Here is a 21,251-nt window from a genome sequence, read left to right as displayed (position 1 = left end):
AATCATTCACCATGTAATTATATCTTTCACCAATTATCAAGTACAAAACCATCAAACATGTAAAATGCTGCCTGAAGTAGAGTAATGTCAATGAAACAAGCAGCAGTCAGGTATAGCGCAATATGCTGATATTAACATAACACCGCCTTATTAGCTTAATTAGTGTCATAACTCCGGGGAACAGACTTTGCCTTTAGTTTCAACATTCAGGCGTCAGAAAGTAAGAAAAATACATAAACATGGAGAATTAAGAATGACTAAGAAACTGCGTAACTAAGAACTGACAACACGCAGGGAGGGTGTTTAGTATCAAGTCTCGTCTCAGCTTTGGGGGTTCTTGGTCTGGATGCAGTGAAATTGAATGTACTGTATATTATTAGAATATTCATAATAGCTTTCCTCTTTTTCATTTCTTCTACTTATCGTAAACTGCTTTTGTGACCAAAGGTCATTGGCACCAAAATGTCCAGGTCAAGTTTTGCAGATCTGCTCTTCATTAAATGACAATGGGGTACATTTACTAAGGGTCTGAATCACGTTTTTCTGCCGGGTTTCCCGAATTTTTCCGATTTGCACCGAATTGAATTGAATTGTGCCGAATCGGCGCCGGCTTTCACGCAACAGAAATCGGGGGAACCCGACGGATTCGGAAAAAACGCGGAATTTAAAATTTTTAAAAAAAAAATCCCGGCAGAACCCGAATCAGCATTGGAGAACGCGCCGCTGGATCGCAACTGGACCGGGTAAGTAAAACTGCCCCAATATCTTTGGAATAGCTTAACATATCCTAACAATACTTTGTTATGTTTATGAGTCTTTAACTTTAGTAGATATTTTCATTAATTAAAATTAAATAAACTTTTACCAAAATATGTTTAAAATATGTACGCCATCAATCTGTCATCCTTCCCTAGGTTTAGCTACAAAAGTTGTTCTAGAAGATATGTTAAAGGGAGTGAAAAAACAACATCACAATAAAACACAAAACCGTGATGAAATAAAAGTCAATATATTCCCTGTTTTACATGACTGTATGTAGGGTGGAGTTTGCACCTGTATATGGTCTTTCTGTTACACTCTTCATTTAAAGAGACCGAAACAAAAAAGGGAAGGTGAACAGAAAGTCATCCGTTCACCTTTCATATCAATAACTTTCCGTTATGCATCCGTTACCAATAAATAGTAAATATGTGTTACTGAAGGTCCATTAGCTGGACAAATTAGCAATATTGTCATATTATGATCCAGTACACGTTACAGTATCACAGTATTAGAGATCCATAATACCTTGCTCAGAACTGTGTCATGTAAATTTGTTGAAAGGGAATCTCCCACCTCCTCCAAGTCTTATAAACTGCTCTAGAAAAGGAAACTGATGATGAACATACCTGTTGTTTGTGGCTCAACTTTTGGGGCCCCTCTTGTGGATATCTGGGCTCTGTCTTACCTGGCTACCCCTCTCCTACAAGCACCATTTATTCTGCTTCCCATCTCACCCAGAGACATATTGGGGGGCATTCATCAATTGTGGTGCAGGCTTTGTGTTTTGGGCACACAAATTGTGCAGTAATTTACACTGGGATGTTAGATTTTGGCACAAGGGGTTAATAAATCGGTGAACAACCTGAAAAATTTTAAGAACTCATTCATCAAAGTAAAATAGAGTTAAAAGCTGGTCTACCATATTGATGTATTTGTGCTCCAAAAGTGTCAGAAACATGAAAGGAGCAAGAATAGTGTCTGAATTGCTAAACTGTGCCCTAACTGTGGGTGTCTACAGTTTATAAATATGGCACACGGGGCACAGCAAGGGGGGAAAAAAATCTGCCAAAAAACTGGAGGAAAGTCAATAATGAATACCCACCATTGTGTGTGTGCCAAATTCTGCAGGAGGAACTTTGGCATAAGACTTTGCAAGGAAAAGCAGCACCTCTAGTGATTGTCACGGGTGCCCCTGCGATCCATGTCACGGATCGGCCCTCTCCGTTGCGCGGCTCCCCTGGCCCGCACTCACCTCTCCATGTCCGGCCTAGCTCCTTATGCGCGCGGTTTCGGCAGTCGAAGATTTAAAGGGCCAGTGCATCGCTGATTTGGCGCTGGCACTTCCGGGTTTCCATAGAGGCCGGCTGTTCCCATGATTCCCCGCCGGATGTTTGAGGCATTTTGCGAGAAGAGAAAGCTCCCTGTGTATTCCTGCGTTCCTGTGTGTTCCTGCGTGTTCCTGCGTCCCTGAGTTCCCGTGCCCATCTGCATTGATCTTCTGTTGCTGACTTCGGACCTGTATGCTGACCTTGTATCTCTGCCACCTGCCCTGACAACCAGCCTGCTTCTGACCACGGGCCTGGACTACGATTATCTACTGTAACCTTGGCTGCCACCGCGGGCTATTCGTACCTGTGGGATGACCTGGTGGTACCCTACCGCAGCAAGACTATACTGCTTTGCGACGGCTCTGTTGAAGACCAGGCACCACTTATATTCCGGTCCCAGGTGTCGGCTAGTACCACCTCCCGGGGTGGTCCAGAGGGTCCACTGATCCTGAACCCTGACAGTGATAAAGAAAAGTCTTGGTTGCAGCTAATAAGTCCATAATATCCATGTGCTAAAACAGATATATCGAGTGAGTGTCAAAATAGAGCCCAAAACATAAGGTGTGTTTTAAGATTTATTATAACAGTCACTATTACATGGTGGCAGCATTTGTTAGGCTTGCAGGAAGTGATATACTAGCTGTATCATAGATGTACGTAGCACACTGACCCAACACATTCCTACTGACCCAGACCTACAGCACCATAGGGAGAAAACCAGATCTTTACAGGTGAGAACCCTAAAACTGGTATGCTGTGTACAGTGTACGCTACATTTTTAGCACATTTTATACATCTATATAACCCTAGATTAATACTCTGTTAGCTCTGTTATGGAACCCAAAATGCATAATTCTGATGAGAATAAAGCACGGGAGGGTAATCCACTCAGTTCTATCAGCATCTCATCTAAAAAGACATTCAAGGACTGAATTTTGAAGATGAAAATCAAGTATCTACTAAGGGAATTAAAACTCCAATTAAAAAATATGTCTTCAAGATCCTTTTTAATTGACTTAGGAATTTTCCTGCTTTTATGAGATATGAAGATAAAAAATGTGATTATTTTCTAGGAGCAGATTCTGTAATTAATGTAAAGTACAAAAAAGAAACACTGGGGCTCATCATTCATGTCTTCAGCAGGCTCGATGGCCGCTCTTGTCAGCTTTCTCCAGGATCCTTTTATAATTTTACATGAATGCTGAAACAAGGCTTTTGTAGCCTGTAATGTCAAGGTCAGAGCGTTCACTATGGAGTTTTTACAATCTGCATGTGGCTGCATGGGATGTCAGGAAGAAAGAGCACGTCCGCACACAGTCACATATTACTTCTTGTCTAGACAGACACTGAGCTACAACTGCAAGGAAATATAAGTGGACTGATTGGATATACCTGGATTTCTGCATCCATTCCTTATAAAGGGTGTTCGATTGTTGATGCAGTCACAAATTTAGACAGACACAAATTGACGACACTAAAAACACACAAACAGTTGTGCTGTCCATATCTTATATGGAGTATTTTGGTTTCATATTCATGCAAGGAGTAAGAGCAAGGCCTTAGGCACATGACTGTGATCTTAAGACAGGGGGAAGTTTGCAGGTGGGGGGTAGCAGCTCCCATCTCCATAGGAGCTGGGCGGCATTTGAGATGCAGCCCCCGCGTAACTATGTATTACAGTGCATAATATAAGTCATTGGGGCTATGAGTTAATTGCCGTTTTTGCCGTTTTTCTCAGGGACGCCATTTATGGTCATGTGCATAAGGCCTAAGAGTAAGTACCGTAAACACAAGAAAAAATACACAAGAATGTACACAAGAATAAGTACAGCCCAGTCCAAGCAAATGATGAAGCCTCTGGCCTATAGGGTAGTAATTCACAGGTATTAAGAGAATTGAGCTCAACTCTTGCAACAGGTTCTGTCCAGCAGCATTGGAGAACAGCTTAGGTGCCACCAATATTTATGAAAGGTAAAAAGTTGTAAACATGCAACTACTGTCCTGTAAGCTTAACATCTGTAGTATGCAAAATGCTAGAAGTTTTTTTTCAAGAGATGAGCTGGAAAAGTACATAGGATTAAAAAAATCTTTCCAACTTGGATTCTATAAGTATAACTAATATGCTTGGTTTAGTAGAAATACAGATGTGGGTCAAGCAGTTTCAAAGATTTTGATACTGTGTGACACTACTGCTCCCTTTAACACTACAGATGCCAGTGCTCAGAAACAAAGTAGTAGGCATGGAACGCCTGTATAGAAAAGTTTCTATCCCAGAATCAATGGGATAAAGAGGTGTCCCCAATGTAAGTCCCCCCTTGTTTTCCATTTTGTTTCATTGGTTGCATAGATCTAAACACCTGACTTGTCTGAATTGCCTTTCGCCTAACTATTGGCCGTTTTCATATGGTTTTATTATTGTTTACAAATGCAATTTATGTACTTGGTACCTTGTTCACTGCTTCCTATGCCGTGTACTGCTTTACATTTCTTTTTATAATTAAAAAAAAAATTATTAAAAAAAAAAAAATACAGACAGACTTAAGAACATCTGACTTATAGACGGGTCTCTCTCCCCACAAATTTACTTTACTTTAGTCCAAGGGTGCAATGTGCAACTCTAAGGTGTCTGCAATAAAGCTTTATTGTTAATCCTTGTGTTCCCTTGTCAACCAAATTTTTTAGAATCTAGTTGTCACAGGGTCCCCAGTGACAATTGGAGTTTCACATTTTTTGCTGTAATGGGGCCAAGGATTATCAATCAATCTTCATTACAGACACCTTACAGCTGATCATTGCAGTCTGGGACAAAATCAAGAGAGCTTCACCAGAGGTCACATTGGTCAGAGAGGTCTGTCTGTAACTAGGGGTCGTCTGTAAGTAGAGTGTCCTTAAGAAGGGGACCGCCTGTATTAACAATAAATGTAAAATGTCAAGTGTATCCTAGTATCCACTACACTTTGGAGTAGACATTTTTGATTTATTTTGAATGGACATTTCAGCAGCATCAATTGTTAGATTGTTGACCCTATAGTTTGTTCCACCAAATGGTAATATTTACATTAGTAGTAAAACCAATATATACAATGCATTTATTGCCCTCTCCTGTGTCCCTAAACTTTCTTTAATAGATTTGAACTATATTTGTACAAAAAAAACACCTGATTTTCAAGTCTAAGCGCTGCTGGATCTCAATCTGTCGATCACGGCAGTAATGATCTCGGGAAGATAAAGGCACATTACTAAAAGGCTCACAGTTCATTTAACCTCTAGAAGTTCACAGATTATATCAGACAGAGAAAATGAGCAGCAGCACAGACTCTCTGAAAATGCGGCAAAGTACGGCAGGTAGCAATGATCAAGATTACAGGATGGATCTGTGAACCCTGTGGTTTTCATCAGACTGCACTCCAGCCTGAGCCATGGGTCGTTTCTGGGGATGTATTTGATCACACATCTAAGAGAGTGCACCTTTTGTAGGAGAAGGCAAAGACCTACGTGACATAGCTTTCATCTCCCGGTCTGCTGTCCTGTAGCGAGAAACTGAAGGCAGACAATGGGGGTCATTTATTAAGGGCCCGATTCGCGTTTTCCCGACGTGTTACCCGAATATTTCCGTTTTGCGCCGCTTGTACTTAAATTGCCCCGGGATTTTGGCGCACGCGATCGGATTGTGGCGCATCGGCGCTGGCATGCGCGCGACGGAAATCGGGGGGCGTGGCCGAACGAAAACCCGACGTATTCGGAAAAACCGCCGCATTTAAAAACCGAAAATGTGTCGCATAAGGACCGCTTACCTTCACCTGGTCCAGCTCGGTGCATTCCGGCGCGATGAGTTTACTTTCAGCGCAGCAGCGCCACCTGGTGGACGGCGGAAGAACTACCTTATTAAATCCCGGCCGGACCCGAATCCAGAGCGGAGAAGCCGCCGCTGGAACGCGAATGGACCGGGTAAGTAAATTTGCCCCATTGTGTATCATGCATTGCATCTCAAGGCAGTCTCTGTACCATAGGCTCATATCAAACACTTGCTATGTGATCAGCTGTGTTTACATAGACCGCTATACACACAGCAACACGCAGAGGTGGTATGGATGAGAATTACTGAAGTGTGTTGTCAGCCTGGAGATTATTGTATAATATTAATATTACCCAGCTGTACACCAGAAATGTGCTGTCAGTTTCTATAAAAATGATAACTCCGTCTGCGGACAGTAAACTTATCTTTAACGCTCAGTGCCAGGAAGCTGCTGCCAAGGCAAATAAAATAATGGGATGCATCAAGAGTATTATAGATGCCCAGGATACGGACAAAGTTTTGTCCTTATACATATCACTGGTCAGACCCCACATGTATACATATATATACAATTTATTCACGAATATATAAAAATAATAAACTCACCCTCCGGCGCTCACCCCTGGCGTCCTCTTCTCCTCACGGGGCCTACTGGCAGCACAGACAGATTTTGCACACATTTATGCACTTTACTTACGCACAGACCACAACGTGGCTGGTGACGTCATAGTAAGTGCACAGGGAACCCAAAGATCAGAAGAGTGGAGGTGCAGGGAGATGAGGACACTGGAACGCCGGGGGGAGAGTACTCCGTTTATTTTTTGGGTTAGGCTGGGCTGGACACTTTATTAATGGGAGGGCTGCTGTGCACAGCTCATTAATGGGGGGCTACCACTGTTGGAAATTCCATCAATGGGGGCTGCTGTGTTGGGCACTTTATTAACTGGGGTGACTGTTGCCGGATATTTTATTAATTTTGGCAGCTGCTGCTGGACATTTCTTTGAAGAGTAGCTGCTGCATTTCCCACACTAGGCTTATACACGAGTAAATACGGTTTCCAAGTTTTTGGGGGTAAAATTACATGCCTTGGCTTCTACTCAGTCGGCTTATATTCGAGTATATACAGTATATAAAAAGGACATCGTAGAACTGGAATGGGTGCTGAGGAGAGCAACCAAGATTATTGGGGGAATGGAGGGACTAGAACAGTGGTGGCGAACCTTTTTGAGACCGAGTGCCCAAACTACAGACAAATTGCATGATTTACCGTGAAGTGCCAACATGACATTTTAATTAGAAACTTATTGCTACCTGTTCTTCAACATATTTCAATTGTATTAGCCTTTCCTCTCTGTAGAGGAAGAATGGTTGGTCCAGCAGGAGAACCTCCAAAGATATTGCAGTTCTTTCAACAGTTCTCACTTTTCTTGCAGTTCCCATCAGCCAATCAAGTGTCGCTGTAAAATAGCGCTGAGAACAGCATTTCTTAAGTTGCCTGGGACTCTGTCCTGGGGTGATGGCCTGAGTGCCCACAGAAATTGTTCTGAGTGCCACCTCTGGCACCTGTGCCATTGGTTCGCCACCACTGGACTAGAAGATAATGACCAATTACAGAACTTTGAGTTCAGTTTAGAAAAAGACATTTATGGTGCAATTTAACGACAATGGGGCACATTTAATAAGGTGCTTGTGCCAGTTTTCTGGCAGACTTTGCATGTTCTTTTAGGTACAAACTGCTGTTTTCAAGGGCAAGCGCCACATTTATGCTGCACATGTCCGTTTTGTGGCGCAGCAGCTATTCTTCGTGCGAAACAAATTTCTGCGCTGAAGGGGGCATTCTGGGGTTCACTCGGACTGTGTGACACATTTATCATGCACAGTCTGACAGAAATGTTCTACACGTCCCATGTTAAAGGAGCACCAAAAAAAGTGGTGCACTCTGTTGGGGCAGTGCAGAGTGCGCCAGATTCATGCAGAGCGTAAATCCTGAATCTGTAATCCTCTGCATGCTACACAGGCCACAAAAACTGTTGCACACACTACGACATGACGCATAGGTGTCAACGCCGTGTGACGTCATAGTGTGTTCATGGGCAGAGCACATAGATGTAACTCTGCCCTCACTGCGGGGAAGCGGCGATAGCCATGGGGGGAAGAGGAAGCCAAAGTAAAAGTACAGAGTTTATTATTGTTAAGTGTGCTCTGCTGGACATTTCATTATTGGGTGGACTCTGCTGGACATTTCATTATTGGGGGGAGCCCTGCTGCACATTTCATTATTGGAAGGGGGGCTTTGCTGGACATTTCATTATTGGCGGGGCTCTGCTAAACATTTCATTATTGGGGGGGCTCTTCTGGACATTTGATTATAGAGAGGGCTCTGATGGTCATTTTATTATTGAGAGGGCCATTTTATTAATGAGAGGAGGTTGCTGGTTATTTTATAAAATTGTAGCAGCTGCATATTCCACTCTATTTCACCTATACACGTATACCACCTAGTCAATAATTTTTCCCAGTTTTTTTTTTGTTGTAAAATTAGGTGCCTCGGCTTATACTCAGATTGGCTTAAACGAGTATATACAGTATCTCTAACTGACCACTTTTAACTGCCTCCATTTTTTTTCTTTCTTTGGAGGCAATTTTGTTCTTATTACTTTAGAGGTAATATTTTTTTCTTGACTACAACAGTGTCATAAGGGAACTCACTCTAGAGTCCAGAAACTCTTGGAAACACATATCGGGGACTAAATTAATCACATGTTCACATGGAGAGAACTGACCTGCAGTTACACAAATGACCACCTGCTATGACTTATTCCCTGGGATGTGACATGCACATCCAGCTCAAGTCTCCTCCTGCCTTTGGATTTCTAGGCAATAGTTAAAAATATGTTTTTCCAATCGTTTCATGTCATGCACGTTCTCACAGCTGACCCTTTACTGCACACGCTGGCTACCTGAACAGAACCGAGCAGCAGACAATAGCGCGGTGTCACAATAAGGTGCGTGGGAGGCGCTGTACCTACTAAGAAGTGAAAGGCCTGCAGGCAATATAGTCCTTCCTTCTAAATAAAGGGACAATTTATTTGTAAGGTTTCCTAATACAAACCAATTTCCAAAAAAGTTACACCATGCCCATAGAAGGCTATTAATTGGCACCACAAGTGAAGTATAAGGCAAATTTTTAAATATAGTTTTAATTCCCTGGACAACCCCTTTAACATCATATAATCTGTGTAGAGACAGAAACCTTTTAATAAGATTCACAATATCAAATTAAAATTCCAAACCCAATTATATCTGTGTCATAACATTAATGTTGTATTTGCCGCTAGCTCAATGACCGTGCAGTACAAGTTCATGGTAGCACAGATTTTACAATTTGTGAGGCATCGTGTTCTCAGCCTTCTTTGTTAGAAATGTGATAAATGAGCAGATAAGAATCCCCATGAAGGTCTGCTGTCTCACCAATATGTGAAATGACCGGATCACACTTGTAGACTGAATGGCTCACATAACAGTTCCATCATATAATGCAATCAAAGGTAACACAATTTTTTAAATCATATTTACTTGGAATCTTGTACTTGTTTATGAAAATTTTAAGCGCAATATAGAAAAGTGGTACTGCAGGACCCAACCCCTGAGAAATACAGATATAATTCTAACGTGTCTCTATCAATCCTGGTGTACACAATTATGGCTGTCCCGGAAACTACCATAAATCTTCTGAATATGATCAGATTCTTCTCATGAATAGCTTCTCTTGTCTGCACACTGCAGTTCTCTTTGCCTCATGCACTCCCCCTGCATTACAGGACCAGGTCAGACACAGGCACTTCCTGTCAGCAAGCAGTGTGCAGAGACTTACTCTACAAGCTACAAACACAAGTCTTTATAGCAGAGCTGAATCTGTGTTTTATTGATTAGATGAGTTAGCAGAGTTGAGAGTATCACTGGGGGTCATTTATCTTTATTGTTCTTCCTTTTTCTCTGCCTTTTTAGAGACTTTTCTTGGTGCATTGCAATTTTGCCGACTTTTTGGGAACTTTTAGAAATGTGCACTGAAGACTGCTAGACATTTGTTTATTGCCAGTCAGACACATTTATCTTCTTTTCCAGATGTTCTAAATGTCGCAAATGACATTTAGCTTTTTAAATTGTCGAAAAATCCATACTTAAGGAAAACTTAGAAAATGGAAATAAGTGACTTGAGACATTTGTGCAACATTTTTGAGACATTTGTAAGAAAAAGCATTTAACACAATGAAAAAGTGAGATTGATAAATTACCAAAGTAGTACACGGGAAAAAAGACAAAGTAGATGGCAAAAATAAACCAAAACAGAGATAAGGTAAATGACCCCCGTTGTGTTTTATATCCATCTCATGCATCTCATCATCTCTGATTCGTCTCATTTTTCTTTTTCTGTGTCAAATACGTAAATAAGAGTGTAAATAAGAGTGTAGATAAACCTGTACCCTGATAATCTAACCACATTGTCATTTCACAGCATCTAATAGCACTAGACCAGTGGTTCTTAACCAGGATTCTATCCAACCCTAGGGGTTTGGTGAGTTGGTCTCAAGGGTTCAGCTGAGCCTCTGCCACGGAGGTCAAGACAAACACATATTTGATTTATTACTAAAGAAGGGTTCGGTGAATGTGCATATGAAACTGGCAGGTTTGGTGCTCAAACAAGGTTAAGAACCACTGCGCTAGAGGGATCATTAAGTGTCTGCTTAGAGAATCCCCGCCCACACTCTGGAATCTTACACTGACCATCACTGAGTGATAGGAGCTAAAACAGCAATAAAACTGTAAAGTATGAGGTTAAAAATGATCTTTATGATGTAAACATCCCGTGCTCCGGTCTTCGTGAATCAGGTGCACTCAGCACCATAGTGAGGCAAACAACACTTTGCTCAGATTGCGTCACTATTAATAAATGTGGGCCATAGTATATATTTTTTTTTAAAAATGACCAATATAAATTAATTCTCTAGTGTGTAACAATCACTTTGATACATAGTGGGGCAGATTTACTTTTCCTATCGCGATTTGGGTCTGCCGCGATTCACTAAGGTCGTGCGCCCGAGTTCCTGCATCCTTTGCTTCTGCGCTGAGTTCACCTGCTTCTTCCCGGTGCTTGTAAGTGCCTGTCTTGCGACAAATTTCTAAATGTTAAATCCCGCGCGTTGTCCGAATCCGTTGGGTTGTCCGACAGAGCTCCCCTGAATTTCTCTTGCGTGCAAGCCGACGCCGATGCGCCAAAATCTCATCGCGTGCGCCAAAATCCCGGGGCAATTTGATGCAAAACGGAAAATGCGCTCCGCAGACCCTTAGTAAATGAGTCCCAGTATGTACAATCTAGGGCAAACGGAGTGACTATGGCATTGTTTTTATTTTATTGGTAAATATTTTAAAATATTTATTAACCTCTTCACGACTGTCACAAATATACGTTCTATTTGAACATTCCCCGTGCAGAGAGGACATCTATGAACAGCTTGACAGTGACCAAATTCAAAAGGCCATATCTTCTGAAGCCTGGCACCTAGAAACATAATTTTATGTCATTTTAGATAGATGCCTAACAGAACAACAGATATTTACCCTTAAAGGGATTTTCCCATGAAATAAAAATTTACAACTCAATCCCGTAGTGATCTTAACACAATAAAGATCATTTTAACCCCTTACAATTTTACAGTGTTATTGCTGTTGCAGCTCCTATCACTCCCTCAGCTGCTCAGTGTAAAATCCCAGGGTGTGGGTGGGGACTCTCTAAGCGGACACTTTATGATCCATCTAGTTCTGTGGGGAGACAATCTGGTTACTTTATCAGGGTGCAAGGTGTATATACACTTTCATCTGGCTTGTAACATTGTACTAACACACTGCACATAGGATCAGAGATGCAAGAAATGCCTATTGCACACATAGCTCTACTACATCTCACAGATCATGAGACACAGCTCTGCTACATCTCACTCCTCCTGCTCCGGATCACTTATCTCCTTGCAGATTGTAGTTTGCAGCCTCTCTCTCTCTGCTCACCATGTGCTGACAGGATGTGATCAGTGAGAGTCTCTGAGCTCCGTGCAGGAGACGTGGCTACAGCCACACAGCATAGACAGACACAAACTCAGCTCCACGATCTCATCCAAGGTGGCCGACACCAGACCCTGAGGGAAGTTACAAGGTCGTGTCTAGGGGAAACTGAAACTGTATAAACCAGGACTGATAGAGACAGGTTGGACTTATGTCTGTGAAATGCTGTATTTTTGTTAATAACAGTGAATTAGAGAATGTGTTATTTTGTTATGCTGAGTACATATAAGAAACTTGTCTTCGTGGGAATACCCCTTTAAAGTTTTAAAATTATTTTTATTTACAGCTTTCCATTCCCGATTGTAACTTTAAGAGTGAATATCTCTGGTTCTCTTTAGCATCCATACATATTTCATATAAAATATTAAAGAGGAGACTCTCCTGTTTAATATGACAAAAGAATCGTGCTTCTATGTGCAAGGGTTCAGGAGATATAGGTGTGAAATTTGCCCCCCTCCAGCCAGTCAGCTGAAGGTAGAATGTAGAAGAAGTACATGCATCCTCTGCTTCTGGGAAAGGGTGATGGAATAATGCTGTACACATTTATAACATATTTTGGTAAAAGTTACTCCTTACTTAAAAAACTTTAATTGGAAAAATGACAAAAAAACTTATTTTTTCACATTTGTAGTCAATTATTGGCAAATTTTATAAAGAAAAAATATGTATTAAATAAAACTATCCTTTCAAGTTAAAATCTCACATGTCATGAAAAAAACAAAATAAAAACTGTTATGATATGTGAAGCTTAGCAGAACAGCAAAAATGGCTCGGGACATTCAGGCACCTAGGACCGTTGGTCACGAAGAGGTTAATATTGTGCGTTTGTGTGTTTTTACTTTATATATTCCCCATGTGGTCTTAAAGGACCCCTGGGAGGGGGGGACATTTCTACATTTTTTAAAATTTAAAATGTTTTCTTTTTACTTTATAGTTTGCACCTGTAACTAGCGCATCTATAAGGGCCCCAGGAAATTGGGGTAAAATGTCAGATCAGAGTTGTAATGGGTCTGATCAGACCTAGTAGCTCTAATTAACCCCTAGTGACACGTGACTATGTCTATAGAAATGATGGCAGTTTTAGCATGGCAGTTTTAGTTTTAGCATTGCTACTTCAGTGCTATGCAGTGAGGAAAGGAGAAGGCAGAAGTGGTAATAAACCACTTTTGCCTTTTCCTTAGGTTCTACAGCTGTGCAGCAGTTGAAAAACATAGCTGCAGACTCGACACCTGCGCCCTCTGACGTCTTTTGTCAGTGGGCCAATCAGGTCGAGTTAATAACTTAGGCAATTACAAAAAACTGTGTAAATAACGGGAATTCCTCACCACATTTTACCTACTCGTGTTTTGCAGGGCTGTGCCCACGCATACCGCCAATATCTTTGCTTTGTATGTACTGTCCAGGTGTTGCTTCCATAGAAATTTTTTTCTCTAGAAATATGCAAATGAGGCTGAGGGTGTTGATAGCAGAGCGCACTAGGGATCCAGCTATGCAAGGTGCTGGGTAGTGACAGTGTTTCTGCTGTGGAGCTGGAGCCCTGAGTTACTGTGCCCCAAAGCACTTCAGCCTCATTTGCAAATTTCTAAAGTGAAGTTTTGGGACAGAAGGAGCAGCTGGAAAATAAAAAAAAGTTATGATTGCATGTGTGGACATAAGCCTATAAAACGTAGCAATTTTCGGGTAGATAAATTGTGATGATGGATTCCCTTTAATTTCCCCTGTGTTGCCACAGCAATGGCAATAAACTGATGCTGCTGTGTTCAACACATTAAAAGTTCTTCCACTGTAAACTAAGACCATGATACAAGTCTGAACACTCTTACAGTGATAACTCCCAAAACTACAATGTACGATGCCAGCAATAATAGCACATGATATTGTATATTACTAAAACTCTAATAGGATTACAAATTCATACTCAATTTAGAAGGTGTTCTTACCTCAACCTGCTGGCATATTTGGATGAGCTTCGCCATTTGGGATTCAAGTTCACTGCTGTACTTGACCAGATTGGTGATATTGGATTCTAGAGTTTGCTACAGAAACAGGAAATAGTATAGATTAGATAGAAATAAATCTAACATTGTCAATGTAAGTTTCTATTTGGGTCAAAATAACTCCCCGGATCAACAGAAACAACTTACATAAAGTTTTATTCCTATACAATGTGATATTTTTAATCTCCAGAAAAAGCATCTAGGCCCCTCTTGAACATGTTCAAATTATCAGCTGTGATAAATATGACCAGGAGGAGGGAGGCCTTATACTACTCAAATCTCTCACTTCCCCCCAGCCTCAGCGTAATTAGCCTAATGGAGCTAGCTAGTGTTATCTAACAATTCAGAGGTTGCAGGGGAACTCTGGCTCGGTAGGGTGCCGGGCTTCAAAGCATTTCCCCAGTCGCAGCGACTCTGAGGGTTCCCTCCATTTTTCCAACAGAAGAAAAAGAGCCATAAAACTTGGATTTATCTTCAAGGGATCATAGTGATCCGATTCCCGAGGCTCTTACATCCTTGGTTCCTATTTATATCTCTGGATAGGACCATAGCAAATGGGTCAAGTTTGGTATCAATGTGATCCAGGGATTTACCCGGATCCAATGATACCAGAACAATGACCCTCTGACTTTCACTTGAGAAGCTATGACTTCTCCACGGTTCGGGACGTAATACCAGGTAGGAGGGACCCAAGACCCCTCCCACAGAGGTGTGTTTGCACCTGATATAATCAGAAAAGTCCTGATGCTGCTTGTCTTTTGCCTGGGAACCAATCAGCATTAAGTGCAGAGGAAGATCTTAAGGTGTGGACTATCAGGTTCCATTAGGACCACACACAAGGGAACTAATTTACTGAACTGCAGAAACTTGTAGTGCTACCTTGTATTTTGTACTCTACTTAACTGTATATATATATATATATATATATATATATATATATATATATATTATGTATTGTTTTGTCTAGTGTGCCCAATAAAATATAAAATGTAACCTGCGTTGCTCTTTTATCTCGATCCACGAATCCCAAGCCTGAGTCTCGCTTATGCATGCTACCGGGTTGGTTCCTCACCCCATATAATCCCGTTAGTGACCGGGCCTCTCAGAACCCGTGCATTCTGGGAGTGACTATAAAAGGATAGCTAAGTGACCTTGCATATCCTTCAGGGGTCCAATACGTCACAGTTTCCTTCACATCAGCCATTACATCATCTTGTAGAAGATAGTTCCTAGGCTACAGGCCTAGGTGTATATAATATTTTTTGAGAGATCTGTCCATTCAAATATCTATACATTGTTATGAGGTCTCCACTCAGTTGTCTATTTCTAAGCTGATTAACCCCAAGTTTTGTATCTTCAAAGGATCTGCATATAAGCTACCACTTCTTAAAGTGAACCTGTCACCAGAATTGTTATTTTTAGCTGTTGACAGGTTCCAATAGCCTATGTTGTGATGATTTTAAAAATGCTTTATTACACAATACCTGTACACAATGACAGGGATTTAAAAAGGGTTTTTGGCTCACGTCTCATTGCTTACACAGTAAAGAGGCCCTGTCTATGGCGATGGTAGAACTGCCTCTCCTTTAGGTGTAGAGGATTCCCCTTGTCTATGGTGATGGTAGAACCGCCTCTCCTCTAGGTGTAGAGGATTCCCCTTGTCTATGCCTATGGTAGAACCGCCTCTCCTCTAGGTGTAGAGGATTTCCCTGTCTATGGTGATGGTAGAACCTCCTCTCCTCTAGGTGTAGAGGATGCCCCTGTCTATGGTGATGGTAGAACCTCCTCTCCTCTAGGTGTAGAGGATTCCCCTGTCTATGGTGATGGTAGACCCCTTCTCCTCTAGGTGTAGAGGATGCCCCCAGTCTATGGTGATGGTAGAACCCCCTCTCCTTTAGGTGGAGAGGATGCCCCCAGTCTATGGTGATGGTAGATACTCCTCTCCTCTAGGTGTAGAGGATGCCCCCTGTCTATGGCGATGGTAGAACCACCTCTCCTCTAGGTGTAGAGGATGCCCCCTGTCTATAGCGATGGTAGAACTGCCTCTCCTTTAGGTGTAGAGGATTCCCTTTGCCTATGCCGATGGTAGAACCGCCTCTCCTCTAGGTGTAGAATATGCCCCCTGTCTATGCTGATGGTAAAAGCACCTCTCCTCTAGGTGTAAAGGATGCCCCCTGTCTATGGTGATGGTAGTACTGCCTCTCCTCTAGGTGTAGAGGATGCCCTCTGTCTATGGTGATGGTAGACCCTCCTCTCCTCTAGGTGTAAAGGATGCCCCCTGTCTATGGTGATGGTAGAACCACCTCTCCTCTAGGTGTAGAGGATGTCCCCTGTCTATGGCGATTTTAGAACCGCCTATCCTCTAGTTGTAGAGGATGCCCACTATTTATGGTGATAGTAGAACCACCTCTCCTCTAGGTGTAGAGGATATCCATTGTCTATGACGATTTTAGAACCACCTCTACCCTAGGTGTAGAGGATGCCCCCTGCCTATGGTAGGGGGATGGTAGAACCACCTCTCCTCTAGGAGGAATATTTTTTGAGAGATCTGTCCATTTAAATATCTATACATTGTTATGAGGTCTCCACTCAGTTGTCTATTTCTAAGCTGATTAACCCCAAGTTTTGTATCTGCAAAGGATCTGCATATAAGCTGCCACTTCTTAAAGTGAACCTGTCACCAGAATTGTTATTTTTAGCTGTTGACAGGTTCCAATAGCCTATGTTGTGATGATTTTAAAAATGCTTTATTACACAATACCTGTACACAATGACAGGGATTTAAAAAGGGTTTTTGGCGCACGTCTCATTGCTCACACAGTAATGAGGCCCTGTCTATGGCGATGGTAGAACTGCCTCTCCTTTAGGTGTAGAGGATTCCCCTTGTCTATGCTGATGGTAGAACCTCCTCTCCTCTAGGTGTAGAGGATGCCCTGTCTATGGTGATGGTAGAAGCACCTCTCCTCTAGGTGTAGAGAATTCCCCTGTCTATGGTGATGGTAGAACTGCCTCTTCTCTAGGTGTAGAGGATGCCCCCTGTCTATGGTGATGGTAGAACCACCTCTCCTCTAGGTGTAGAGGATGCCCCCTGTCTATGGTGATGGTAGAATCACCTCTCCTCTAGGTGTGGAGGATTTCCCTGTCTATGGTGATGGTAGAGCCCTTCTCCTCTAGGTGTAGAGGATGCCCCCTGTCTATGGTGATAGTAGAACCAACTCTCCTCTAGGTGTAGAGGATGCCCCCTGTCAATGGTGATGGTAGATCCTCCTCTCCTCTAGGTGTAGAGGATATCCATTGTCTATGACGATTTTAGAACCACCTCTACCCTAGGTGTAGAGGATGCCCCCTGCCTATGGTAGGGGGATGGTAGAACCACCTCTCCTCTAGGAGGAATATTTTTTGAGAGATCTGTCCATTTAAATATCTATACATTGTTATGAGGTCTCCACTCAGTTGTCTATTTCTAAGCTGATTAACCCCAAGTTTTGTATCTGCAAAGGATCTGCATATAAGCTGCCACTTCTTAAAGTGAACCTGTCACCAGAATTGTTATTTTTAGCTGTTGACAGGTTCCAATAGCCTATGTTGTGATGATTTTAAAAATGCTTTATTACACAATACCTGTACACAATGACAGGGATTTCAAAAGGGTTTTTGGCGCACGTCTCATTGCTCACACAGTAATGAGGCCCTGTCTATGGCGATGGTAGAACTGCCTCTCCTTTAGGTGTAGAGGATTCCCCTTGTCTATGCTGATGGTAGAACCTCCTCTCCTCTAGGTGTAGAGGATGCCCTGTCTATGGTGATGGTAGAACCACCTCTCCTCTAGGTGTAGAGGATTCCCCTGTCTATGGTGATGGTAGAGCCCTTCTCCTCTAGGTGTAGAGGATGCCCCCTGTCTATGGTGATGGTAGAACCACCTCTCCTCTAGGTGTAGAGGATGCCCCCTGTCAATGGTGATGGTAGATCCTCCTCTCCTCTAGGTGTAGAGGATGCCCCCTGTCTATGGCGATGGTAGAACTGCCTCTCCTTTAGGTGTAGAGGATTCCCCTTGCCTATGCCGATGGAAGAACCGCCTCTCCTCTAGGTGTAGAGGATGCCCCCTGTCTATGCTGATGGTAAAAGCACCTCTCCTCTAGGTGTAGAGGATACCCCCTGTCTATGGTGATGGTAGAACCACCTCTCCACTAGGTGTAGAGGATGTCCCCTGTCTATGGCGATTTTAGAACCGCCTATCCTCTAGTTGTAGAGGATGCCCACTATTTATGGTGATGGTAGAACCACCTCTCCTCTAGGTGTAGAGGATATCCACTGTCTATGATGATTTTAGAAACACCTCTACCCTAGGTGTAGAGGATGCCCCCTGTCTATGGTAGTGGGATGGTAGAACCACCTCTCCTCTAGGAGTAGAGGATGCCCCCTGTCTATGGAGATGATAGAACCATTTCTTCTCTAGGTGTAGAGGATGCCTCCTGTCTGTAGCAAAGGTAAAGCCACCTCTCCTATAAATGTAGAGGATGCCCCTGTCTATGTTGATGGTGGAACCACCTCTCCTCTAGGTGTAGAGGATATCCACTGTCTATGACGATTTTAGAACCACCTCTACCCTAGGTGTAGAGGATGCCCCCTGACTATGGTGATGGTAGAACCACCTCTCCTCTAGGTGTAGAGGATGCCCCCTGTGTATGGAGATGATAGAACCATTTCTTCTCTAGGTGTAGAGGATGCCTCCTGTCTGTAGCGAAGGTAAAACCACCTCTCCTATAAATGTAGAGGATGCCCCCTGTCTATGGGGTTGGTAGATCCTCCTCTCCTCTAGGTGTAGAGGATGCCCCCTGTCTATGGTGATGGTATAACCACCTCTCCTCTACGTTTAGAGGATGTCCCCTGTCTATGGTGATGGTAGAATCGCCTATTCTCTAGGTTTAGAGGATGTCCTCTGTCTATGGTGATTGTAGAACCACCTCTCTAGGTTTAGAGGATGCCCCCTTGTCCTGGCTACAGGCCTAGGTGTATATAATATTTTTTGAGAGATCTGTCCATTTAAATATCTATACATTGTTATGAGGTCTCCACTCAGTTGTCTTTTTCTAAGCTGATTAACCCCAAGTTTTGTATCTGCAAAGGATCTGCATATAAGCTACCACTTCTTAAAGTGAACTTGTCACCAGAATTGTTATTTTTAGCTGTTGACATGTTCCAATAGCCTATGTTATGATGATTTTAAAAATGCTTTTGTAAGCATTCTGAATACTGCCACTACTTTATTACACAATACCTGTACACAATGACAGGGTTTTAAAAAGGGTTTTTGGCACACGTGATCGAATTTTGGCACAATCGCAGCGGCTTTCATGCGACACAAATGGGGGGGACAGGCCGTCGGACGATCCAACGGATTCGGACAAACCGCGGGATTCAGTTTCAAAATTTTGTCGCAAGTCAAGCACTTACATACACCGGGAAGAAGAAGGTGAACTCCGGGGAAGCGACACATGTAGGATATCGGGTGCACGATCTTCCTTTCCTTACACATGCACCATAAAACTTTCTTTTAGCTTGACATAATCCAAAACATTTAATAATCCAGCTCCCAGTTGGTTTTAAAGATTACCTTACTTATATTTTGTGACAATAAAATTTGTCATGACATTGACAAATTAAACCTAAACCTTCTAGTTGACACATGCAACAAAACTATGGTCTCAGATTGTGTGATTTACCAATATTGCTATAAAGGTAGCCCCCATGCTACAAAGGTTCTGGAAGTTGAATTTGTATGTAAGTCAAAACAGATATAACTCCAATGTTTTTTTGTCCACGTGACATCAGGATTTTTGGGTTATGGGAATAATAAAGTTTCGTAGCAGACACCTCAATGACTCTTAGAGCGGATGATTGCAACTTGGGGCTAAAATTCAGTAAATTATCAGTATGCAGAGAGCTTCACCAGAGGTCACAGTTAGCAGAGAGGTCCATTGTTCTTAAAGAGTCGTCTGTTGTTCTTAAAGGGATTTTCAAACTAAACCAGTCCCACACAGATCACGAGAACAGGGGTCCGATGGGGTCCAGGGTACCTCCGTCATGGCAATCTCTGTTCATCTCTACGGAGCTGATGGAGATTGCCGAATACAGCCCTGTGGATAGGGCTTAACTTGTTTAGTAGGAAAACCCCTTTAAGTTGGGGACTGCCTGTATAAACATAAGTTAAAGTATATCAAGTAACTAGCCAAAGTATAACAGCTTTGAAGACGAAATCCTGCAGACTTTGTGTGAGTAAGATTTGATTTCTTCAATGCTAGATGTTTAATAAAAGAGGCAAAATATGAGAAATAATACAACATGCAAAGCAATGTAATAAGAGGCACAGCGCCTTAATAACATGCCGGCTAGGGCTGTAACTAAGGAGGTTAGATCTACTGTCTCTTCAGTGCACACATCTGTCTTGTGAAGTGAAAATCACTCAAACAGAAATGTTTACTTTCACAAAACGCATAAATATATGAATATATTTACATAAAATCAGGCCCTCTTCAACGGAGCTGTCATTTACCATAGCAGCCGCCACATTATACACTGTTTATCTGTCCACTGTGCATTATGCAATATTTATAAAGGCAGAGGAGAGCTTAGCAGAGCTAAAGATAATCCATTTGGAAGTATTTCTAGATTTCTGAACACAGAAGACTATATAACACATCAATAATTCAAGTGACACAGAATTCCCATTAAATGATATGATTTCTACTAAGAGGGAAGGGTTGGTAAAAGAGATGTAGCTTAACCCGTCATGTAAATGATACCTTATTAATAGTTTAGGCCTTCGAGGAATAACATATTCTATTGTTTCCACTTGACGGCAGGAACAAATGAAACAACGAGCCTCGGGTTAATTATAAGAGGCTGCCGGGCACGAGTCTACGGCTATAATTTCACCCCTATTAGGACCTGAGCTCCGGAGTCAAATCGAGGGAATAAAAAGACGCTTATTCTAAGATTTCAAAATTATTCATTCAGCAACAGCAAAGCCTTCCATACTGTGCATATCTAATATTCACACATCTACAATTAGAGATATGACATCACATTGGTATTCTGTCGCTCTGCTTCTGCGGCACAGATGTTAATATTAAGAAAAGCAAACAAGAAGTGTGCGGGGAGCAGTGCATCACTGGTCTGCGCTACACAACGGATGGCTTACGTCAGGATGGATGAAATGTGACCAGACATTTCCAGGAGTGAACTTCTTT

General features: G+C 42.3%; 1 protein-coding gene across 3 annotated transcripts in view; it reads right to left on the bottom strand.

Moving 5' to 3' along the window:
• The window catches only part of MID2 (midline 2), a 211,348-nt gene that overhangs the window by 110,842 nt on the left and 79,255 nt on the right, over nucleotides 1–21,251 (bottom strand). For all 3 annotated transcript variants that reach the window (XM_072125910.1, XM_072125909.1, XM_072125911.1), the window contains exon 3: nucleotides 13,945–14,040. In XM_072125910.1, the coding sequence (XP_071982011.1) occupies nucleotides 13,945–14,040 (96 nt within the window). The remainder of the gene's footprint in view (nucleotides 1–13,944; nucleotides 14,041–21,251) is intronic.

Source organism: Engystomops pustulosus, chromosome 9, assembly GCF_040894005.1.
Source record: "Engystomops pustulosus chromosome 9, aEngPut4.maternal, whole genome shotgun sequence".
Classification (NCBI taxonomy): Eukaryota; Metazoa; Chordata; class Amphibia; order Anura; family Leptodactylidae; genus Engystomops; species Engystomops pustulosus.
This window is presented reverse-complemented; position numbering and strand designations above follow the sequence as displayed.